General features: G+C 39.6%; 2 protein-coding genes across 3 annotated transcripts; both read left to right on the forward strand.

Moving 5' to 3' along the window:
- Positions 1-393: 393 nt before the first annotated feature.
- pfkfb2b (6-phosphofructo-2-kinase/fructose-2,6-biphosphatase 2b) lies at positions 394-16,095 on the forward strand. 2 transcript variants are annotated; one of them, XM_069677566.1, is made up of 16 exons: positions 394-560; positions 942-1,081; positions 1,913-2,038; positions 3,577-3,673; positions 6,231-6,297; positions 6,493-6,567; positions 8,001-8,057; positions 8,169-8,293; positions 8,501-8,708; positions 8,936-9,082; positions 9,259-9,363; positions 10,880-11,009; positions 11,107-11,169; positions 11,268-11,332; positions 13,456-13,623; positions 14,828-16,095. In XM_069677566.1, exons 2-16 carry the CDS (start codon positions 997-999, stop codon positions 14,891-14,893), a joined length of 1,584 nt encoding a protein of 527 aa, XP_069533667.1. In that variant the 5' UTR covers positions 394-560; positions 942-996; the 3' UTR covers positions 14,894-16,095. The 2 variants fall into 2 exon arrangements, with proteins under 2 accessions (XP_069533667.1, XP_069533668.1); XM_069677567.1 differs by lacking the exon at positions 394-560 and adding an exon at positions 14,245-14,267 and having other exon boundaries at positions 967-1,081.
- Positions 16,096-16,873: 778 nt separating this feature from the next.
- yod1 (YOD1 deubiquitinase) lies at positions 16,874-20,387 on the forward strand. The gene is made up of 3 exons (XM_069678441.1): positions 16,874-16,896; positions 18,442-18,654; positions 19,527-20,387. Exons 2-3 carry the CDS (start codon positions 18,447-18,449, stop codon positions 20,222-20,224), a joined length of 906 nt encoding a protein of 301 aa, XP_069534542.1. The 5' UTR covers positions 16,874-16,896; positions 18,442-18,446; the 3' UTR covers positions 20,225-20,387.
- The last annotated feature ends 5,059 nt before the right edge of the window (positions 20,388-25,446 follow it).

Consider the following 25,446-nt stretch of genomic DNA (forward strand, 5'->3'; position numbering starts at 1 on the left):
ATGTTTTTCATTCATAAATGTTGGCATCAATTTTGTAATGTTTTCTTTTAACATGTTGGCTTACACCTCATCCTCTGCAGAGCTATATGTTTGTTTTCTGGGCTATTGCAATTTCCCTTTTGTCCCATAATTTTTGTTTTTTCCTTAATTTTATTTTACTTTTACTTTAAATTTTTCGGGTTTTTTTGTTTCGTCTTTTTGTTCTATTTTTTTAATTTCCTTTTTTTGAATGTATTATTATAAATTTTTATTGTGCTTTTGAATTCTCTTTGACATATACAATTAATGACTGTATCGTTTATGTATACAACCCATACAACCATAGATCTATTACAAGCGTTACGGTAGTAAAAATGTTATGACGTAGACGCACACCTCCAGCTTGGAAGGACACCAGCCGGCCGAGGAGGCACCAGCACCAAGGACAGGCCGACCAGACTGGCTCCTCCGGCCGCAGCGGCGGACGCAGACTCTCGGTCTGGCACACCGTGTGATCCTCGGTGTGTGACGGCTTCTGTCGTGGCCTTTCCTGCTGCTTTTCATCATAATTTATCAGCCAGGTAAAAAAAAAGAAAAAAAAAGAATGATGATTCTGTTAGAAACGCGTCTTGTATTCGGCGGATTATGTTTAAATTTTCAGTGTCGCATGAACTCAGTCACCCCGGTTAGAGAGGAAATCATTGCTTGCCTTGTTCAGATGCGGCTTAGTAAATATGGTGTTTCTATCCAAGCGGATTTTTTTCCTAAACAGATGATGTGGCAGCGTCTTTTCTCTTCATCCTTTAGTCCTCTGGTTGCATCCTTGCATGTATCCAGGGACACATAAAGCTAAATCAATAGCATGTTTTAGAAAAAGCGAAGTAAGATGTGTTTGCAGGATTCTGTTCCATCAGAGATGAATGAAAATAGTACATGATGTGTTTGTGACTCCTCTGTTTCAGACCAGCATTGACGATGTTCTTCTGAGTAAAAGAGGGAGCTGATTTTAACTCCAACATGTCAAGCACTCAGATCGACAACGGCTCTGCAAACTCTGCAGAAGCCAAGAAAACAGACCTGAGAATGAATGAGAAGAAATGCTGTAAGCAATCACTAAAGTTCCCCCATTAGAATTAGATCTGACCGCATTCTTCATGCTCGGCTGCTTTAATAGGAAGCTCCAGGTGCACCTGTAACATAAGATCCTGCACTGTTAAGTCTGGTTTTAAATCACAACTTGTTCTTAATCACCTCTTTGGGAGTTGGCAGCGCCTTTCATTAGGCTCCAACCTGCAAAAGACAACAATTAGAAACTGAATGTCTGCAGGCAAAAGAGTTTGTAACACCTTCTGTGGTTTCTGCTGTTTGTCTCTCTGAGGATGTCGCTGCTTCTTTTAATTTCCTCAGATCTTGTCCACTGATGATATTTGTGTCCAAAGAGACATTTATTTTTGTCCTGCGTTAACACGGCCTACTTATATCATCCTACGATGATGCCAACATAGTGGCGATGAGGTGATTAATACGGTGGCCCTGAAGGTCAATAAACAAAGACATTTCAGATAACACAACGTTTCTCAGAAGATAAAACATTTTCAGAGTCGCCAGACAACATTTTACAAAACAAAACAACATTTTAGCAAACAAAACACACCAAAAAAGTGTTTTTGTATGTGTTTTCACCTTAAGGGCCACCGTAGATTTATATTGGAAGGCCAGACATTGTTTGATTGATTAATATTTTTATTTCTACGTGTAAATAAAATAAGAGTAGGTAAATAACCAAACAAGAACAAGAATAACAATTGAATAAGAAACAGTAAACCTATAAAAAAAATCCCAACTGCAAAACTCAACACAAAGTAAACAGTAAATATAATGAAGTATACACTTGTTTATTCATACCTTATTCATATACCTGTCTCCTGTGCAGCCTGGGCTTCCTACATGACGAACTCTCCAACAGTGATCGTGATGATCGGCCTGCCTGCGAGAGGGAAGACGTACATGTCAAAGAAACTCACACGTTACCTTAACTGGATCGGAGTCCCGACTAAAGGTAGAAGATTACATGTATGAGTGACTTTTAATTTATCCTCCCTAAATTTCAGACGTTTACTACATATTCCAAGTTACAGTTCAACTTATAAACTTATGGTATGGGTGCCATATTTAGTTTAAAAGTACAGCATATTGTGGTCTGTTATGTTGTGCAGACTGTACTGTAGTATTTAGCGGTTTAAACTTCAGCACTTTTATAATATAATTTAAAATTCTATAAGTTTTAATGATAATAATTATAACTTTATTTATATAGCACCTTTAAAAACAGAAGTGCTTTGTCAGACAAAACGATTAAAGAATACACAACAGACATTCAACAGTGAGGCCAAACAGAGACAGGTCTAGAAAATATACACACAAAAGGTCAACAAGAATAAATGCAAATAAAAGGAATAAAGATAATAAAACAGACAGATCTTGAAAGGCAGTTAAAGCAATACAAATAAAGAGATAAATAAAGGAATAAAAGCAATAAAGACTATAAAAAGATTATTTAAAAGGCGATAAGAATTATTTAGAAATGTTGAATCATTGTCTAAAATCTGATTTTATCTAAAGGACATTAAAACAAGTGTATTGCCATCAGGATGACAATTTATTGTTTGGCACAACACAACTTTAACCTGCAGATTGAGAAAGACATCAAATTAGGGTGTAAGATTTCAAGGACGGAAGTTACAAGTGAAACGGTCTATGTCTTTACTTTAAAATACTTTCGAAAGTCCAGCTCCAGTCATGTTTAAGACATATAAAATGTTCTGCTTGAAACAATAAATTTAGTCACATGTTTTTTTCTGCAAAATACGTTTAATTACCTTGTAAAAATCCTCCCAAGGCATCTCCTCCTTCTCCCTGATTAAAAATTCATGACTCTGCAGAGTCCCCACCCACTTTGTGCCACGTTTCTCCTTTCATAAAATTACAGCCGAAAAACAAAACAAGTCTCTGCCATCGTTTAGTGGCAACTTGTTAAAACTTAGCTAGCTTGAAATGTAGTAATGTGTAGTAGTAACGTTAACGTTAGTAGTCAGTAGTAAATTACGATGACAGCTGGCTTGCACATCTCTGAAGTGGTTGCCATAGGTTGCACATAATGATATGCATAGCGTCACCCCGTCCATTAACGGGATTGGCTCCTTAGGTTTGGGACGTCTCAAACCTGCCAATCTGAAAACGTGTTGTTCAGCCTGTCCTTGGTACACTGCAGTTTAAAAGCAGACAGGCCCAGCCGTGGAGGTGACTGCTGATGTTGTCCCTGATATGTCTTGTAGCACATGAAGAACACCACATGGAGATGTTTACAAGGTCAAACACTGGATTTTCACTGGAGGGGGCCTTTAAACATTCATTGTACTGATGTTAGCAGCCACCCTTACCCCACATGACATATAAATAATAATGTATGTACTGTATGTAAGAGCATCTCAGAATAGGAGACTAAATTTATCATAAGTTGAGTTGTAAAAGTTGTAATTGCGTACTGAACACAGGAAGGGCGGAGGTTTCTATTAACGTCCTTTGTTCTTGTTGCAGTGTTTAACCTGGGCGTGTACCGCAGAGAGGCCGTCAGAGCTTATAAGTCCTACGATTTCTTCCGACACGACAATGAGGAGGCCATGAAAATAAGGAAGTGAGTTCCACTTGCTCTTACGGAGTCATTACAGAGGCCATGCACATATTATCTATCATTATATTACATTAAGGGGAGCTGAAGCATCTCTACTGTCTGAGCGTAATGTTTCCCTCAGTCAACATAAGGCTGTTTTATATTCTGCAGCTTCCCCTGCAGCATCAGTGACTAAGCTGTTTTAGGGCCAACAGTCGATGCTCAGCCAGATCAGAGCGGCGTTCATACCACCTTAAACTGGCACTAATCTTTAGTTAACGAGTACAAAGAGACTATTTAACAAAACCCCTGCTATGTTCTTGGGGTTTCTAGTTAGTATTTAAATCAGCTGTTAATCTCTGCAGTTTTCTCCATATAAGCTAATAAAGAATAAATCAGTCTCTCCCCTCACGCTCTTATCTCAGTTGCAGTGATTTAAATGGGTTTTTGCGCTCCTCGCCTATCGTGAAAATGTGACGGGCTCTTGACAGAATCCCCGTGCTGAAATGTGACCCAGATATTAAACAAGCTGCCGCTGTCACTCTGAAGCTCACACAAGCGCTCCTGGCTGTTGCATGGGAATCAAACCTGGATCAGGCTGCAGCTGTGAGTAAATCCTGAGAGTTTGAGGTATCAGCTGGATGGAGTTAAAATAAATGGGTGGGATTTTCTAAACAAAAAAGCATTAGATTGTCCCAAATCTAATTTCTTCCATGTAATTAAAGTAATACTCCGACATTTTGGGAAATAAGACTACTTGCTTTCTTGCCGAGAACTAGATGAGCAGATTGATACTGTCATGTCTGTCCTATAGAGTGTGTATAAGAAATAGATGATTACAGACTGCATGCCTTGATTGTGACTGACAGGTCATTATAGTAACCACTTGTCAATCACAGGTAGCCCCGCCTTAAAAGACATCCTGCTTTATCCTCTAAATTCTAGTCAGTCTTGGATCTCATCGGCTATAGTGTGAGACGATGTAGCTTCCGGGGACACTGGTGAACGTGCCGGGCGGTGAGCGATAATCGGCTTCCTGTGAAGACTTCCTTTTCCGCGTGCTGCGTTGTTACAGAAAGCGAAACCGTTCTCTTGTGATTGACTTGTTATTAACGGGTCTCACCTTTGCCGAGATTTCAACATCATGATGCAGATTTGTAGGAAGTAAAAATTCAAGCTTTGTCAGCTCTGTCCTCAAGAGGAGAAGAAAACTTTTAAAATGCTCGTTTGTTGAACGGAGGTCGGATCGATCTGATGCATTACAGGAAATCTGAACGCTGAACGGCTTTCGTGACACAGCGACAAGGGAATTCATCTCAAGTTACATTTTAGATCTAGAACAGATTGTTAGCAGTGAGCATGCAGATGTCTGTTTATAGACAAAATAAGAAGCTAAATCATCATCAGATAGGTACTGATGGGAGCCGGGATGTCATTACGGCGGATTATGTTCCGTCTGCTTTTGCTCTTCTCACAGACTCTTTTTCTTGCATACGCTGCAGCCTGCTGATACGTGATTGGTCAATATTACTCGGACTACAAGCGTAGTTCAAACGGAAACCAGAACACTTACCTTCCCAGAAATCCACGTCCCTGCCTACAGATTCAACTATGTAGAATCTGTAAATAGAGATTACTTTCTAGTAAACCTTAAAATGTGTTTTTACAACCGGTGGTGTCGCCCCCTGGTGGTCATCAGAAAGAATGCAGGTTTAAGATTCTTTCACATTGAATTCACATTTGAAACTAAGATGCTACATCCACTTTTTATATACAGTCGATGCTCTGTCCTCTAAATATAATGATAATGCCAGCAACCTGTTAGCTTAGCTTAGCATAAAGACTGGAGACAACCTGCAGCCCCTTTCTAAAACTTATTTGAATGCTGGGATGACGAGCGTATCAAGACTGTTAGAGATCATCTGAACATCAACCATCTACATTTTCCTGAACATCTGCCAATAGCCTTTGCCATTCACTTGTTTTTGTTATAATCTCGGCACAATACAGCTTCATTATCCACTTTTATGGTAGATTATGGTCCCTCACGCAGGACTGATGAAACTAAACTACAGGAGAGGGACGTGGTGATTCAGTTTTGGAAGGTGTCATGGTCTGACTGTACAAAGAGTCACTGCAGGATCCTCTGCAGATTGCAGCACACAGCCCAACCCCTTTATACTTTTTATTGCAGGATTCCTTCCCTCTGAGTCAAATGCAAGAAAGATGCAGGGTCCTACGTGCAGTGTGCGTGGCTCTGATATTTAATATCAATTATAGTAAGTAAGTAGTGGTTTGTTTCTGCTGAATCGTTCAGCAAGAAGATGCATTTTATTTGCATGGATTAAGCCCAGACCTCCCACTGTTAACCAGCATGGAGAAATCTTTGCAAACTGGAGCACCAGAGCTTAGACATGAAGAGGAATGAGAGGGTTTGTGATGAGCTGCAGGCGCCGTTTTAAACTTTTAACCCAGACTACATGAAAAACTCCACAAATAAGACATTCATCTTTTTCAGTGATTGGGTTTAACTGAATGAGATCATACTGATGCTGTTTCCATATTTCTCTCTCCCATGCAGGCAGTGTGCTCTGGTGGCTCTGACGGATGTGAAGGCCTACTTGACCAGGGAGGGAGGTCAGATCGCGGTGAGTCCGTCTGTGTCTGTCTGCCATGTTGGCTAATTTCCAAAAGCTTAAAAATATCCAGGACAGAGACACATCTGGCATTAGAACAACTTAATCCTTAACTGTCCTACAAACGTTTTACCATTACACACCCACACAGACATGCCAAATATTTATCTGTGTACTTCTTACCTTGTGTGTTTTTTCTTATTTTAGGTGTTTGATGCAACAAACACAACAAGAGAACGCAGAGACCTCATTCTGAGTTTCGTGAAGGAGAATGCATTCAAGGTACGATGGAAAAAAGTGAATATTATGTTTTAAATTTGCAAGAGAAAGCAGCTTTTAAGACATAACTTTCTGTTTTATGTAATGTCAAAACTGGATAAAGATTAGTTAATGACTTTTGCATTGTTTGTAGGTTTAGACCGTAATTTAGCTCTCAGAAAAAGGACTCATCATTGTCAGTTTAGCGTTGCCTTGTGCTCGATTTTACAAGCAGTTTCACTGTCACAGACATGTTTCCAATGTCAGGATAAAATAAGTAAATGATAGTGTTTTGCTAGATTTAGGGTACGCTGCCATCTTGATTATTTAGTGTAATGTGGTTGTAAAACTCAGCCAGAGCTCTCTTAAGTCAGTCTTCTTGTCTTGATGTGCCGAGAAAATTAAACGTTTGATATTATCCTAGGTTCTTCTATCATGCAAATAAGTAAAGTAAGTAAAATGTATTTATATAGTGCTTTTCACAGTAGAGATGCAGACACAAGCTTTACAGTGACATAACATACAGAACATGAAAGGTGAAAGGCAAAAGAAAGAGTGCACATTTTTAAAACAATAAAATACACCGTACATTAACAATAGGTTAATTAATCAGATGCCTGTCTAACAGGTATGTATTTAACTGATGTTTGAAGATATCAACAGATTCAGCAGTCTGCAAGGATGTGGGCAGAGCATTCTCAAGTTTAGGTGCTATGGCCCGAAAAGCTTTATTACCACGGGTCTTAAGGTTTGTGCGTGGGATAGATAGTAAATGTAGCACATTTGACCTTAGGGAGCGGAAAATGTTCAAAGAATTTTCATCAATCAAGTTCTCTTGCTCCAGCAACAAACAGGCTGCAAGGGCTGCTGTCACAGTGTCCTAACTGACTCAGTAGTTGAACATTCTCTTGCCGTCACGGTGTCAGCGCTTGAGAGTTTGAAGTTGGGAAGAAGATAATGCCCCGCACGCTAGCTGCTCTTAGTGCTAACCCAGGAACTGTTATTGATAAATCCTGCATCCACTGCACACACAAGGGAAGCTCTGCATCTGTTTGTAGTCCTTTGAATAGTGACCCTGCAAGATATCTAGTTTGAATGTGTGACTGAAATGTCTTGAAACGTGAGGAGTCCTTTTAAGTCCTCTGGCGTATCATATGCATTAATTTAGAAATACCGCTAAAGCTGCCCTGTAGATTTTGTTTTGATGAATTCAAAAGTTTCCTGCTGCTATTTCCTTGCTGTTCCCCAGAGTTTTCCAGAATTCCACGTGGCATATATGGATGTAAACAATGCAGGTTTAAAAGTTTTATAACACAATCCACTTTGGTAGGAAGCGTTAAACCTCCATCTTTAATCTCTGAGGAGGAAACTGGATCTTAATGTGCCATGGTGTCGATTCCACGGAAAGCTTCCGGAAGCTTTTATGAAACGTTGACCCTCTGCTCTTTTTCCAACAGGTGTTCTTTGTGGAGTCGGTGTGTGACGACCCAGAGGTCATCGCTGCTAATATCCTGGTATGATCTCATGTCACCAGCTGTGACTTCCTGTCTGGGTCAAACCTGTAATCTATTAATATACACACTATGTACCGTGCTTCACATCGTCTGAATGTCTACCTGTGACAGGAAGTGAAAGTGTCCAGTCCGGACTACCCTGAGAGACACAGAGAGAGGGTGATGGACGACTTCCTCAAACGAATCGAGTGCTACAAGGTTACATACCAGCCGTTAGATCCTGATGATTACGACAAGTAAGAAATCATCAAATCTAACTTCTTAATTGATTAAAATATTACTAGATTATTCCTGTAAACCGAAAGTTACCTTTAACCAAGCAACAAAATAGCTGAATGTTGTGTATTATTTTGTGGAAATACAGTCGCAGTTCCTTAAATTACCACTAGAGGGTGGCAGTAAACAACCTTTTGATTCAGCTGAGTGATTCTTTGGTTCTCTAGGGACCTCTCTTTCATCAAGGTGATGAACGTGGGCCGGCGTTTTCTGGTGAACCGGGTGCAGGACTACATCCAGAGTAAGATCGTCTACTACCTCATGAACATCCACGTGCACTCGCACTCCATCTACCTGTGTCGGCACGGAGAGAGCAACCACAACGTCGAAGGGCGGATCGGGGGAGATTCTGAGCTGTCTCCTCGAGGGAAACAGGTACGACTGACTAAGGTCTCTTTCACAGTCCTCATTTTATGAACTGCAGAGCCGGTGTCATCTGAAAACCCAATTACACGCCTCTCTCAGGGAGGGCTCAGGCTCGGTGGGATAAGTCATGACCTTTATCACATTTCATAATCTCAACTTCCCATTTTAGATAGATAGGTGATGAGCAGAAAGATGATTGGAAACCTCTCTCCGTCTCTTTTTCTCACACGTCCTAGTTCGCTCATGCCCTGAGAGATTTCATAGAGGAGCACAAACTGTCAGATCTGAAGGTTTGGACGAGCCAGCTGAGGAGAACCATCCAGACAGCCGAGGAGCTCGCGGTCCCCTATGAGCAGTGGAAGATACTCAACGAGATCGATGCTGTCAGTACCCTGTTGTCAAACCTCGCACATTTTTCAGTTTATTCCAGATTCATGCAGCTATGGATCAGACGGACAAAGCTTTATTTTTGGGGGTTTTCTGAGGCACTTTAGATTAGCGAGGAGAAACATAACCTCTGCCTTTGAGAGTAAAATAATTATCCATTATTTCTATCCAGGGTGTGTGTGAGGAGATGACCTACGAGATGATCCAGAACACATTCCCAGAGGAGTTCGCTTTGAGGGACCAGGACAAGTATCACTATCGCTATCCAGGAGGAGAGGTGACCTGACATGCAACAGTTACATTTGTTTTAAAGTGATGAGCTCGAAGATTTTCATTTAAATAAATGTCACTGTCTATCGCCGAATGAAGTAACACAATGGTGACAGAGCCCACTGATGAAAGCCTTTGCATTTGCAGTATTATGGACTGGGAAAAAATGACAAGTGGCGCCCAGTTAGTGACGCGTTTTCCATCAGCCAGCAGTGGTTGGTCTGCCAGAGAGGGTAGGCGGAGCTAAGCAGCTGCTTTTCCGCTCTCTGCAAGTGTTGCGAGTAAACAGTAATCTACTATGGCTGAACTAACAAAGAAAAGATCACTGACTACAGATACAACTTCAACAATAAGTGAAAATCCAAAGAAATAGAAGCAAACTCGACGCTCAGATGAAGCAAACAGTCTGAAAAGGAAAGCGACCGTCAGAGAGGAAAATCAAGAGTTACAACCGGAGCCGTCAAAGGTGCTGTCAAAGAGAACAATGCTGAGATCTTCGAGATTACCACTTTAAAGAACTGAATTCACCTTAATAAATGTTTTCTATTCAAGAAGTTTTGACATGCTAAAGTAGGAAAAGCAGAAGTGAAATGATTCAAAAGGATGACAGGTGCATTCCTGCTTTGGTTTTAGAGTCCTGGTATTGTGCGTGCTGGCTTCTTGCTACATCTTCCTGGGACACTAGAATAAAACAAAGCCACCCTTGATTGTATTAGTAACACCTGTGCTTTTTATGCCTCTGCATAGAGATGGAAGAATGCTTACTTGGATTAAGGCTTATGTATTCTTTCAGATATTTTTAGGTAACAAATATTCTCCCTGACCAAGCCACAGTTAGGTCCCGATCAGACAGAGCACGTTTTAGCAGCTGGGGGCGGCTTTTTGCGCACTGCTTTTGCGTTGCTGAGCGCCTCGCGTTTTTCCGCTCTGTGTACCTTGCGTTTTTGGAGAAACGCTCTAAGCACCTTGAGTCATTGCCATTTTTTTTGTCATTGTCCAATTGGATGAATGGAGAGGCGGGCCTCACACGGATCTCTGTTTTCCTGTGTTACATGTATTTGGGAACAGCCTCTCACCCTCCATCAAAGCCAGAGCAAGTGCCCTCCGCCTGTCCACTTTTTAATGCAGATCTAACTAATCTACTGAACACAAAGTTAAATATTTTAGCTAGCCAAGATAAATGGGAACAGATCTGTCAGTTTACAAAATAACGGTTAGGTTAATGACAGCTAATGATTGCCTTAACCACAGTAAACAACAGTGCGGCTCGTGTGTTACAGCCTGCAAAACGCACTCCGTCTGATCGACCACCTTACACTGTCATTCTGTGGGAACACTGATGTATGAAAATGTGGGAATAATTGTAGTTCTGCTTTGAAAAATCTCTAAATTATTTCTTCCTTTCCGTATTTATTGAAAAATCTTACCTGCTGCGATTACAAACATATACATGACTCCAAACCTATTTGGACGTGGCCTCCTGCAGTGAGGTTAAACATCTCTCTTCTCTTCTCTTTCTCCAGTCCTACCAAGACCTTGTTCAGCGCCTGGAGCCGGTCATCATGGAGTTAGAGCGACAGGGCAACGTGCTGGTCATCTGTCATCAGGCTGTGATGCGCTGTCTGCTAGCTTACTTCCTGGACAAGAGTGCAGGTCAGATAAACACAAATGCACACAGACATACAGCATATATATATTAGATATTACAGCAGCAGATAATATGATGATGTGTCTCCTTTTCATCCCGTAGAGGATCTACCATACATGAAATGTCCGCTGCACACAGTCCTGAAGCTAACCCCGGTTGCATACGGTAGGTTTACCTCAGACAAAGCTCTTAGTGCACATCATGAGACTGAATCTTATAGTGTGCATGTTTTATTTAAATGTACTCTGTCTATTATCTTCTAGGTTGTAAAGTGGAAATGTTTTATCTTAATGTGGAGGCAGTAAACACACATCGAGACCGGCCTCTTGTAAGTCGCTCTGAATCCAGCTGAAGAATCACATTGTTGCATAAATGTGCATTCAGCTTTGTTAAATGTTTTCTGAACACACAAATGATTCAATACTTATCAGGGAATCTCAGCATCTTATCCAGAGTCTAACAGGCTCTCTGTCTTGTTTGTTGTGTCTGCATCCCCGGGTTGAGAGGCTTTGCTTCCTTTCTGTTATCCCTGTGCTGTCATTGTCTCCTTTATCTTTAAACTGTTTTATTCAGTCTGGCTTGAGCTGTGAGCTAATGAATGTCAGTCTTAATTTGGTAATATTTCACCTGGATGGAGGCAGCGGCTGATAATGCTACCTTGCTTGGCTGATTGGATCATCACGAATGCTCTGGTTGCATCCTTTGAAAAAATACTCTCGGCTCTTTTTCACCAGGTTTACCATCTGGATTTAAGCAGCTGTTCATCTGTCTGTTCTGTGAAGCAGTTTAGTACTGGTACAGTTTCTTAATGTGACGTTGTTTTGGTAGGGCAGCATGATTTGTCAACATTTTGCAGTTATTTTGACAGATATTTCCATCACAGAATGATTCAAGACTAGTTGGAATGAGCATTTTTGCATCACAATGTCATCATGATGGTGTAAAATTTGTAAAAGTCTGTAAAACAAAGATAAGTAGGCCAGGCAAACTCTTAAAGGGCAGGTATTATGCTAATTTCAAGCTTCATTTTTCACTCTGCGATACCTGTGGAGTAGCTTAGCATAATTTACAGTTAAAAACACTCATCATCGTTCTCACACTGGTGCTCTGTGCAGGCCCTCAAACAACCTCTGCCTGAAACGACTCAGTCAGCTCTGTCTCTTAAAGAAACCCCGCCCCTACAAGCCCACTTTCTTCTGATTGGCCAGCTCTCCGAAGCCTGTCGAAGGGCAGATCTCAGTGTTTGAGGCACGCCTCCTACCCTGTGGCCGTGTCACAGAGTTGTCGGCAAACAGTAAACTTCACTTTCTTGATTTGAAATGAATATCTGGAGTGCTGGTCCTTTACATTCTTAACCAACTTCACGAGCAGAGTCAGACTGAGCTGCTGGGTGGGCGTGTCCTTGTGTCAGGGGCAGGAAGTTATGCTGGGTGTCAGGAAGAGGCCCGAATATACAGTTCCTCCCCTTTGTGACATCACAAAGTGAAGAGAGAAGTCTGTCTGAAAGCAAGCAGGGGATTACTCCAACATACTTTTACATCCAGATTAGAAATGTTACCCGCGTTGTCGTATGGACATCCAACATTGTATATATCCATCGCCGATGGTTGACAGTCGCTGACCATGAAGCCACTTTGCTTTTGTAACATCATTAATTAAATGGGCCAGTCTATTGTTCCTATAGTCCCATATCCTGCTCATTTTCAGTTGTAAAATCCCAGCGCACCACTGCATCTCAGGTGGCAGCAGAGCAGGTTGTAGTGTAACGTTACCACTATATGATTCAAAGTGTTTTTGCTGACTTCACTGACAGTCATCACCTGAGCAGAAAGTTTCAGAGCAGCCTACAGACTGTAGTCCTGCTGCCCTGCCTCTTGCTGTGCAGCTTCATGCTTCCTGCTCTTATTACATTTTTTAACATCTCTGCTCACCGCTGCATGTCAGAAGGCAGAATGGCAGGTTGCAATCTAACATTACCAATGTCTGGTTCGAAAGTGGTTAAGCAGACTACAATCACCACCTAAGCAGAAAGCGTCAGAGCAGCCAACAGACTGGAATAGCACTGCCCTGCCTCACGCTGTCCGTTTTTTTGTTGCGTGGCGAGCAGCTTGACATGCTGTTGCTCCTGCTACTGCTCTGTGTACAAGAATGTAGCTAAGACAACAAAGTTGCCCCGCCGCAAACGATGTCAGTAAGTTGTCATATCTCAATGTGGTAGACATATTAACTTGGCCATTTAATAATTTGATTAGTTGTGCAGCCCTGTGTGTTGTGGTGGAATGACGTGGTTGAGTTTCTGTCACTAAGACCAGCTTAAGTTGTCGTACTTGTGGATCCATGCAGAGGGAAAGACTAATCTGCGTGTCTGTGTCTGGTCAGCTGTCCCCCCCCGGCTGTTTTATGTTCCCTTAACTTTTCCCTTAACACTTGCGGTATTTCATCTCCTACCAGGGTAAAATCCCGAGGGACTCTGCTCTCATACACCGGCGGAATAGTTACACCCCCTTGTCCAGTCACGACCAGGTCAAGCGGCCCAGGCTCTACAGCGCGGGCAACCAGCCCTGGCTCCCGCTCGCCCCCACCCCATCGGCTCTGATGCCAGAGGAACGGCAAAGCCAAGTTAGTGTCAGAGTTACAGGCTCCCCCTTTAAATCAGTCACCGCTAAGTGTGAATCAATCACCTCCCATTACAGTTGTTCCCCTGTGTTTGACATTCCTTCGTCACCGTTTTGGACCCTCTCGATGATTTAGTGTCTGTGTTAAAATCACTTACTGTACGTAGAGTCCATCTCTCTTTCTGTCTCTCTCAGGGCATGTTTTGGGTGTTTGCTTTATTCTGTTAATGTTTCTGTCTGTTTTATAAGTCCGATGTTTGTCTTGCATGACTTTGCTCCTCCTCTGGGCTGTCTCCTGCTTGAATATGCAGAAAAGCATGCCTAATTTTTGAAGAGAAAAGCTCCTATTAAGTTGCCCTTTATGGCATACAAAAGACACACAAACACAATTATCAGTCATGAATAACATCATCAATCTTTAGTGTTGATTCCATTTAAAAGAACAAACAAATTTGAGCACAATTGGAGAAAATAAACATAAAACATGTTGAAAATTAAAATGCATATTCACAAATGTACATGTTGTGTATTTGTTGGCCTTGTCTTTTGGGGTCTGTTGCTTCAGCCCTTCTCCACATGTCTACCTCTCTCTCTTCTTCCACTCTCTCTCCAACCTGTCTTACAGCCTCGGATAGGAAGCGGTTGTCTGTGAGTATTTCGGAGACTCGTGTTTGTGTAGCCAGCCCTTCATTTTCTTTCCCATACTTCATCTCATGTCACCGTAACCCCATGTCTATATGTTGTCACAGTGGTGTAGTTTTTATGGGTTTTACTCGCTGGGTTTCTCTAACCTTCCATCACCTTTGCACTTAAACTAGAGTGAAAGTTTCCTTCATGTCTGTGGCCTTATCAAAATCAGACACTGATTGGATAGTTTACGATTATGATGAAGTATTTATTAGACACCTGCCTATATTAAAAGTGATAAAATAATGCATATACTGTTCTTTAAAGAAATCAGACATCTAAAGGTATTTATTTACTTGTTATTGCACCACATGAAGTGATTAAAAATGTGATTAAATATGCATAACATATGTACTAAAGAAGACTCCTGTTTTCCCACACGCCACATGATGACCTAATTTCTCAAACAGGAATTTAAGACTCCTGGGTCTGCAGGGAGGCTATTAGTTTCCTCCGATAGGATTTGCTGCCGTGAGGCATTAAGTTGTGAATGTCAGTGACATTTTCTTTTTCTCTTGAAGGAGTCCCTGTGCGAAGGAATCGACTTTGACAGCCCCGAAGAAACTAGTGGCTGTGACCGCTTCTGAGTGACGATGAAAGCATCTTTTCCTCGCAGCACAATGTGGGCAGAATGTTTCTGAATCGAAAGATGGAAATTCTTGGAAATTATGGTCGGGAAGAAATCAAAGAGCAATATCTTTTGCAAATGAGGTCAATAACTGGTCAAATCTATCTCAAACACTCCGTCTAACTGTACTCTGCATGCTGAGGCTGTGAACTGGAAGCCTTATCAATAGTGTCATAAACTCTACTGCATGTCTGCAATCAACCAACAAAAAGATCAAACTGTGTTTCAGAACTGGCAACTTATCATAATCTTCAATAGTACAAATGCCTTACTGAACTTTAACCACACTATTAGATCTAGCTCCTCTGTCTGCTCAGAATGTAACACGTTTCTGCATTAATATGATTTAAAACAATTATTGCAATACAACATGTTACGCAGTAGAAGCTGTACAAATATTTTTATATCACGTATTAAGTCCAGTCATCTACAATACAAACAATGTATAGCTGTGATTTTTATCCAATAAGCCATCATCTGTAATGTGTTATGTTATTGGTTTGGTTTTCATTAAAGAGAATGTACGATTTACACCCTGAAGGAAATAATACTTTGAGTCTCGGCCATTTTTGGAAGCATTGTATGTTTTACTGGATGTTGGGAAAAACACCACACTGCTGGAAAAATGTGAACCAGCTGTAAATGTTTGTATTAGGCCAAATTTAATGCCCTCGTGTATTAAGTTGTTGTCACAATCAACAAAAAATCCTTTATGTCCATCTGTCACTGAATTGTTCTTCTTGCCTGTGTCTTCTATAAAAGGTTTTTGTGCAACACAAACGTTACAAGTTGATGGTATGTAAGCTATTTCTCTACCTTTGTGTTCATGTTGTCATACTAGCCAAACATTTTCTTTCTATCTTTCTTTCGTTTCTTTATTCCTTAAATTCTCCTTTAATCATTTTGGAGTTTACAGTGGTACAAGTTTGAACTTATGACTACCTGTAATGTTTGACTGATAACTTGTTGTTCTGCTCAGACAGCCTACTTGTGCCTTTTTAGCAGACATTAAAGATGAATTTTGAAAGTGACAAGACTTTTTAAGAAATGTAGGAGACGGACAAGTCTCTGCAGCATGTGGCATCATCCAAATAGAGTGATCCAAATCTGTTACACCTTATTTTCTAATTTGTGACCTTTATTTATTTGTTCATTGTCAAATGCAGCAAATAAAAATAAAGAACTAAATGAAACATAGAATGTCTCCATAGCTTGATAAATATTAGGTCTCAGTTGTTGGAAGAGATATAAAATGAAGTGCAACATTATGATAAAGTTAGACTGATTGGACTGCGGTAATATGTAGGTATTGGCCCTAACTTTACACATACCGGTATTACCATAACAGAGGAAAAAACTAAGACAAAAAGACTCAGTTGAAAGCAAAAAAGCAATGATTTATTGCCAATTAACAACTGGAAACTAATGCGTTTTTGCCACATAAAATAAATTGGATTTATTATCTAGGTCTACATAGGCTGCATCGCAAAACTGTGAATATTTGAAAATAAGCTTATTGTTTAACCCTGTTACTAAGATCAATCAATGTTTGAATGGAGAGGGTGGCATATTTTTTTTCAAAAAACAAAAGTTTGTGATTAAACAAAAATAAACTGAGCAGAAGAACTACAACCACCTTAGAAAAAACTACAAGCGTGGCGGCGCGGGAACTTGCATCGACCGTCTTCTGTTGTTATTTTATGTCTGGTCTTATTTCAGGCGAGGAGGCGAGTCACACGGCAGTAGTTTGAGAAAAGGTCTGTTCCAATGTGATTTTTAATTATGTTTTCTCACTTCGGTACAGAACCAAAAAGGTAGTTCGCCTGTACGTAGCTATTAGGGGATTTACGGTACATGGCTGAAAGAGAGCGTCGTGTCGTCATACCGCCGTAGCGCGACGTTCTACACATCAGTTACTCACTGGTTGTTTATTGTTTGAGGCAGGGCTGCAGTCAACAGCAGGTAAGAAAACAATAAAACTACGCTCTTCGTTATAGCACTTTATATGGACTGTCGTGTATCGATGTGTTAAATGACAGTTAACAGAATTTACAAAAGTTCATCAGAATTCGAAACGGTTGGAAAAAGTGCCCAGTTAACGCTAAGTTAATGGTGAGGCTAGCATGCTAACATTAGCAGATGATACATGATAAAGCAACCGTTTACGTTTGTCTATGAGTCCGGAGTAAGTATGTGTCTTTTTATACATTTCCAGGATAAATATCTACAATGCCCTGACTATACGTCGTGTTGAAGGATAAGTGGCTTCACATAATGTTACATTTTTTTCCTGGCAGGGATTCACTAGCTTAACCTGTTATCTGTTTGTTTTCTCTGTTGAGTGAAGTCGTGAACGTTAACTGAACAAAGAACATTAAACAAAGCAATGTCGCTGTCATGTGTTTCACTCTGCTGCTCTTCATCAGCAGTTCAATTGTCATGCTGGCTCCAGTTAGAAGGCAGTATCATAACATAATACTACATCCAGTGTTGCATTAAAGTTAGCTGACAAATTTAATTAGCCAATGAAAGCTAATGATAAAGCAGCTAAGTTTTGAGCCAACGTTAAATAACCACCACAAGATGTGAATAACGTATTCTCATCACAAGCATAACATTTAGGAGTACTCACACATTTTATTAGAGGATAAAATCATGTTTTAGTGACTCAACGGTGTGTCAATTCCCTTACAGAGTGGGGTAACTTAACTTCTATATGGTTGTAACGTCAGGTCTGTGTTGGCACTTCTTGTTTAAAAGTGGTGCTTCATGGGATCTGTGCTGGCTAACCACTGTTTTTTAATTCTGTTTTAATCAACAATGAATAACTAGTTTAAAAATCATAGCAAAACAAACCATGCCAAAAAAATCTAATTTTTAAAAAATCACAAAATAATCTCTAGAAAGGTTATTATATCAAGATATCAACCGGAAAATACAACTAGTTTCTTGTATTTAAAACAAATAAAAGGCCACTCTTAAGTTTAATTATTTTACAATGAATTAACAGACATTTGAGAAACTGACACAATGCCCATGGTTTAATTTCAGTCGCTGATTATCAGACTTTTCTGTAACCACCTACTGAAATTGTAAATGAGAAAGTAGTTTGCTTGTGTAGCAAGTTTGTTTTAACTTTTAACTTAATTTATTAACTAGTATAATGTGAAGAGAGAGACACTTTTCAAACAAGGAACTGTTTTATTCAGTGTTTTAACCAGTTTTTTATAGTGACATTTGTTTTGAAGAAAAGATCAATAATGATTATTCAGTTCCCTTTAAAAACTTCCCGAACAATGAACACTAAAAGACTACTAATGCAAAAGATGCTGGGCTAATGTACATCTCTGATGGCAGCAGAGCACATCTTACTGAGTAGACGTTTGTCTGGAAGCAGCGAAGAATTGATTACTGGTGAAACAAATTGATTTATTGCAAACTGATGGATGAGAAAGTTCATGCCAAATACTTGAAGTGTTACTTAAATGTTGCCACATTTTTTTACAGGCAGGATGTTGCGGCTTCGCTGTAAGACCAAAAATGGGAGCCACATTATGCAGGGTTTGACTCATCAGTCCTGTGTGCAAGAGCTGAAGAGTAAAGTAGAGGAGCTGACTGGTATACCATGTGACGTGCAGAAAATTATGGTAGGTTACCCACCATCCAGCCTTGATCTTCGAAATGGAGACGCTCACCTCAAGGACTACCCAATCAAATCAGGTATGTTGTCACACGTTCAACAGAGAATATGAGCCAAATACACACAACTACAGTGTAATGGGTTAAAATGAAATAACCATTTGGAAAAAACTATTGATTATGAAAGCCTATAAACCTATGATGTCACTTCAAGCTGATTTTTTAAACTTGCCTCATGTTCTAAAGCTATCAGCGTCTCGCCTCAACAGTTTACACCGTTGCAAATCACCTAGTAACTACATGATTGTATATGTGTGGTGCAGTGCCGAGGATCTGATCCCCAGACACGGTGAAACAGCCGAGACACAGAAAGCAAAAGACGGAAGCAGTGTGCCCGTGGTTGAAACCGAAACTGAGCATTTTTTCCGTTCATTTTGTTTAGCTGCTGATTTAAAACATTTATAATGTGAGGGATAATACTCATTGTTGTAAATTGCATCCACATGTTGGCGAATTCTACAGCTTTCTATATTTTATAGTTGATTGAATATTTATTGTTAAATTCTGCTGTTCCGTCAATGTTTTCCACAGTGCAGAAATCATAGGGTCCTACCAAGAGCAACTGTGACACTATTTCTGTAAAGAAAGGTTGCTGTCAAATCCTTTTAACTTAATTATTTAATCCTGTGAGGAACCCATACAAATTACACTTCTATCTCAATACCTGGCAAACAAGTTTTTAATGGAACTTAGGTAAACTGACCCTTTAATTACATTTATTGTAATTCTATTTATATTTGCATGTTCTTTTAGACACAAAATATGCAAAACATGAAGTAAACTTCTCGATTGCTAAAAACAAGATAGATACAGTAGTTTTCCTCTCCATCTATATTTACCAAACTCTGACCAGACTGAACTGTGTTGTGTGACTGATGTGTCATCCTCTGCAGGAGACACACTCATTGTTGAGGAAGAAAAGAACAAGCCAAAGCCTCAGGATCATCCCACTGTGACTAAACCACCACGCCTGGAAGCCTCACCTGTACTGGCACGGCGAGTTGTCCCTGCGGACAACTCCTGCCTCTTCACCAGTGTGAATTATGTGGTGGAAGGGGGTGTCTATGAACCTACTAGTGCCCCAGAGATGCGAGGCCTCATCGCCCAGATCGTGTCGAGTGACCCCACAGCGTACTCGGAAGCAGTGCTGGGAAAGACCAACGAGGAGTACTGCTCATGGATCAGACGTGACGACACCTGGGGAGGAGCCATCGAGGTGTCCATCCTGTCTAAGTTTTACCAGTGTGAGATCTGTGTGGTGGACACTCAGACAGTCCGGGTGGATCGATTCGGGGAGGACGCCGGCTACCGCAAACGCGTGCTTCTCATCTACGACGGCATCCACTATGACCCACTACAGAAAGAAACGCCCGGCTCCGACGCCCCGCCCCAGACTATCTTCTCCACTACAGATGACGTAATCCTGGCCCTGGCCCTGGAGCTGGCAGACGAGGCTCGTCGTAAGCGCCAGTTCACGGACGTTAACCGTTTTGCGCTGCGCTGCATGGTGTGCCAGATGGGCCTGGTCGGACAGAAGGAAGCCCGAGAGCACGCCAAGGAGACGGGCCACACCAACTTCGGCGAAGTGTGATCGTTGTTTTGTCTTTTCTCCCTCTCACAAATACAACCACCTCCAACCCTGTGCCCCACATGTGGCTACTCTGTTGGTCTTTCTGTCAATCTGCTTGTGTGATCCTCTACCTCACATTGTCCAGCGACATCTATGGAGAATCTGCAGACACTGTTCAGCCTCTAGCCGGTTCAGTATTACTTATTAAACTGCTGTCAGTTCTCAAGGTCAGAAACACTACTGCAGTGCTTGGATGTCATAAAACCATCGTTTCAGTCTGTAAGGGATGGTTTGAAATGTGTTAAACAGGGTCAAGTAAAAAAAATGCAAATAATTCTTAAGGTTTGTTTTAATCAGCTTAGATTCCTCAGTGGCTGCTTTGTATTGATAATGAACCAAATAATGGCTGTATCCTTCAAATCGGATTCAGCTGCTCTACATGAAGCTTTCGTTTCTATTCTTTTTTTCAGTTCAGTGCAACACTAAACTCCTCTATCAGAACACATGTAAAAGCTTCAGCTGTTAGACACACAATAAAACATTTCCTGAGGTTTTTAGAAATAAAACTTAACATGATGAAGTAAGGGACAGTTCAGCTAGAGAAACACTGATTTAAAAAAAAATGTGAATCTGCTTTATTCAGTGTTTTTACCGCTTTTTATCTCTGGGTCAGTTTATATTTAAGAGAAGGCCTCTGTGGTACATTAGGCTCCCGGGAAAAACCTCAAACTTAAAACACTGAAGGGTCATTTTTAGACTCCATTCATAAAGTATTTAAACTGCCATAGTGTTGCTTCAGCAGTCGTCTGTGTACAATGATGCAGCAAAAAAAGTGCATATATTTGACTGACAAAATGGCCGTTGTCTTTGTTTGTTTCTTAGGGATGCTGATGTCATTTTCAAGCCATTATCTGCAGATACCGATAACGTGCCGATATTGTCGTGCAGCCCTAGTTTGTTTTTTTTTGACTTAAGATTCAAATGATTGACTTTTAGGGAGCGACCATAAATGACAATGTCATTTAGAAAAAGCACAAAATTGCCACTGCTTACCTGATTGACTAAACCTCTGTGTGACCCGCTATCTTGAATTTAAAACAACCACTAAGAATTATTTGCACTATAAAGGTGATCCTATTCACTGTTGTCTTAAACGCAGCACACAAAGTTTGACTGTTATTCATCATGTTGGCTACGTAGCATGTTTTTATTATTTCCGTTATTTGACAGGTGTTAAGTCTGAAACTCTTCCAGTACTACAAACTAATTGTCTGAATTTTTCTGCACAGTTAGGCTGTGTTAACACTAAGCTGGATTCATCTTTATCTACCGGTACATGTGGTATCATTGTTATTCTCCGTGCGTTTACTGAGGGGCGGCAGACAAGGTTGCGGTTATGCATTTTGAAATATCATGTTGCAAATTGTGATCAAATGACCCTAAATAACCTAAAACTTATGTTGGACTTCTTCCTTCTTTTCCTTTTTTTGGTGTTTCTTTATGGTTTATCAGTGAGCTTATTTTAAATTAGACAGAAGTTAGGTAAATTAAAAAAATGGTGCTGAAAACAACATTTTACAAGATCAGTAGCTCTTTTTCTCGTTCATAAAAACAGTTTTTCAGGAGTGTCATTTTTAGTTCTAGTGTGTGCTTTTCAAATTTCATCCTGCTGTTAGAACTTATCTTTTTAAAATTCTTCTTTGTTTTCATTTTTTATTGCTGAATATTTTCGAACAACACAAAATCATGGTGCGACGCTGGTGATTCAACTAGACGTCTGAAACAAGTGAATGAAAACATGCTGTATGAGATCAGTTCTGCTCACTTCATGTTTTATTTTTCAGGTACAATCCATACATGTGCGCTTCGCTCATCAGTATTAACCCTTTACCTTTGCAACTGAAAAGTTTCAGAAGTAAATCTAGTCACGGTGTTTGAGCACTACTAGTGAAAGGTCCTTTTGGTTTAATATTTAGTGCACGTTGTCCAAATAAAACGCCGCTATGGTTTAACACTGTATGTTTCGCACAATTGGAGCATGTTCTCACATTTTCAGCTACATTTTAAGCTAACTTTCTTTGCCTATTCTTTTGAGATTCATTGTTATAAGGAGGCTAGAACATATTAGTGTTTTTTCCTTTGAGCTTGGTTTATTGTGGCCTCAGTATTTCGATTTTAACATATCTCTGACGGCCATATTGGTACAGAGTTGTTGCCAAAATAAAATAGACAGTGAAGGGCTGGATTGTGGTTTTCTTTTAGACTTCACATCTTGATTCAGACTCAGAGATGGTGTTGGGACTTTTTCTTTGTTTGAATGTGAATTACTATGACGTTTCTTTCCTCATCTGTTACTTTAGGTAGTTTCTTTCTTTTTAACAGTGATAATGGTTTAACAGCTTGCATAAAAGTGAAACTATGACATGGCTTTGTGTTATTTTGTATCTACTAAGTTCTCATGGCTCTTCAAGGACAATAACAATGAATGTTGCACACAAAGCACTACAGAATAACTGGATTTACTTGATTTTTTCAGTGTTGTGTCACAAATAAAGGTTATAGCTGAAGGTGTTGTGTACAGGTCGTTTTGTATCAATTATTCCCTTTTTTCAGTTCACTTTATTTAACTTGCATCACCTTAATTTCTGCAGTTATTGTTAATATTTTGACATTTCAAAGCCAGTGGAAATAAACCCTTGTGAGTTAAACAACACTGATCCTGTGCTATCGTAGTGGGATTACACTGCCTACATGTTATTTTAAGGATCGTCTACCCCTCTTAATAGGATCTAAGATCTGTTCAGTGGCTGTTTGACCAACTGTAGCAGCTTACACTGCCAACACAAGCAGGCCAATAGTGCACTCAACATTTTCAGTTTAACCTACTTAGATTTTATCAAGAGTTATGAAGGGTGTTGCCCATTGATTTTTAACAATGCAAAACTATTTTACAATTCACTTTATATGTATTAGTACTTATTCTTCTCACTACATGTTTTCATGGCATAGGCTATTGTTTGACATTTAAGAAGAAAAACACTACAAAAGATGTCTGTCTTCTCTTCAGGCCTATTTTCCTTGTGTGTGGTTTTAAATACTACATTTTTACCATCATAGTATGTATATATATATACATGCATATATATGTATATATATACACACACATATATATATATATATATATATATATATATATATATAATATTTACAACCACACACCAGGAAAATAGGCCTAAAGGGACGACAGACATCTTTTTTAAAGTTTTTCTGCTTTAAATGTCAAACAATAGCCTATGCCATGAAAACATGTAGTGAGAAGAATATATATATATATTTATTTAGATATAATACAATATACTGATATGTGCTGACAAGCCAATTTAAATATTCAGCATGAGTCTATTGTATGAACAATCATCTGTCAAGTCACTGTTGATCAACAGGAAATGAAAAAGCAACCGTTTTTTAGTTTTCGCTCATATTCAATAGAATATTTGGTTTTTCAACTGTTGGTTTTGGCAAAACTAACAATATATATATTGACACTTTTCTGCTTTTTCATTTTCCAAGTGATTGCTCAGTCTGCAGACCAATAGATAGTGAAAATAATCTTTCAAGAACTTTCTGTATCTATCTTACCAACCCTTTTTTCCCAGTGTGAGTAAAGTAGTCCCTTTTTCAGCATGGACATGCGTAACGCATACTCAAAACTGTATGCAGTGTTGGGATGTATTTAATTATATTTACAGTGGTACTGTACACAAGTTTTTCATTTTAGAAGGAAAGTTTTTTACTTCTTTACAAATCATAGAAAAACGTTTGAGTATACGATACATTGTAAGATACGAAACTTCTTGACTTTATAAATTTGAGTTTAAACCATGTATCAATTAATCTATTATCCAATATTATGCATAATCAGTGGCTGATTTGATAAATAATTGTTAACACATTTTTTGTTGTTTTTCAAAAATGTTTTTGACGTCAACTTCTCAAATTATTGTCAATAAATGCTTTAAAGGCAAAAGTTTTCAAATGCTGGTCGTTCAGACAAACACACGTGCGCTCTAACTTCCCTCGCATACGCACCAATGACTGTATATATAGACTTTTTATACAGTCTATGATACGCACACTATATTAACCAACTCGTGTAACTGAATGAAACGTAATTAAGTAGCACTTAAATCCAGCAGTTATCCGTTTAAAGTTCCTACAGTAGTAACGAAGTACTTTTCGAGTTTTGTTCCCTCATAACATTTTAGCTCCGGTTAGCAGAAACACTTTGAAAAAGAGACACTGATTAGCAGATTAATGCCGGTGAAGTTACCATGGCGACGCGCGTCTTAAAGAGAATGCTGCTCTCTGATTGGCTGAAAGCTCAGAGCACAAAGTCCTTCATGCAGGTACCACAGAGACGCTCACTCACTCACTCACCGTCTTCACTTACACAAGAGGGAGTCTAGGATGGATGACTGACTAAAGCACGGAGATTAAACAGGTATGTGGTCGAATAACGCACCTTACACCGAAAATGTACACAGCTAAATCTACTTTCTTTAAGTTTAAACACCCATTTCTTTCAGATAATTTCGTTTGAATTGTGTTTTTTCCTAATGTTAGCATAATGATGAATCTATAAAGCACATGGAGTAAATATCAACCTGAGTTTAAAGTATATTATAGCATTTTTTAATTAACTTTTGTAAATCGTGATGTTTGACTATATATAAACAAGTTTAGTATCATACAAATATAGTTGATGTAGACCTAATGTTATGAACCAACCATAGTAATCTTATGTATTATGTGCAGACTAGTTTTAGTCGTCTTTTGGGACTGAAGGAATGTGACGGTTTTGTCATTTTATAGAGACTGTATTTAAAACAGATACTCTTTATTACATTGGAAAAGGAGCCATACTGTAGAATCTGAAGGCAGAGGGTTGAAGGCCAGTCATGAGGGTTATAATAAACATAAAAAAATGAACAGAAGTTACATAATCCAATTTTGACAATTCATTAAGGATAATAAAACCTCAGCTGTTTGCTCTTATTGCCAAAACAAAACTGCAACTGTGTCATTGGAGCAGAGATAAATGTTCCAAGGAGGCTGAGATAGCACCTACATTTATTGCCTCGACCTCTGCGTCACACGGTTCTGTTATAAGTTCATCCTGTGTTTGTGGCGGTTGCTCCTGTGTTGATAGTAGGTGTATCTATATGGAGATAACATTATGTTAC

The sequence above is a fragment of the Semicossyphus pulcher genome, unplaced genomic scaffold (assembly GCF_022749685.1).
Source record: "Semicossyphus pulcher isolate SPU_LCO1_2020_fin unplaced genomic scaffold, fSemPul1.0.p SCAF_3, whole genome shotgun sequence".
NCBI classification, from domain to species: Eukaryota; Metazoa; Chordata; class Actinopteri; order Labriformes; family Labridae; genus Semicossyphus; species Semicossyphus pulcher.

What these genes read in the sequence shown, in the direction of transcription:
- pfkfb2b (XM_069677567.1), top strand. Translation starts at nt 997, where the DNA reads ATGTCAAGCACTCAGATCGACAACGGCTCTGCAAACTCTGCAGAAGCC. An exon ending in TGAAGGAGAATGCATTCAAG is followed by an intron (nt 6,568 to 8,000) that starts GTACGATGGAAA and finishes TTTTTCCAACAG; the next exon opens with GTGTTCTTTGTGGAGTCGGT. An exon ending in CAGAGGAACGGCAAAGCCAA is followed by an intron (nt 13,624 to 14,244) that starts GTTAGTGTCAGA and finishes CCTGTCTTACAG; the next exon opens with CCTCGGATAGGAAGCGGTTG.
- yod1 (XM_069678441.1), top strand. Translation starts at nt 18,447, where the DNA reads ATGTTGCGGCTTCGCTGTAAGACCAAAAATGGGAGCCACATTATGCAG. An exon ending in GGACTACCCAATCAAATCAG is followed by an intron (nt 18,655 to 19,526) that starts GTATGTTGTCAC and finishes CATCCTCTGCAG; the next exon opens with GAGACACACTCATTGTTGAG.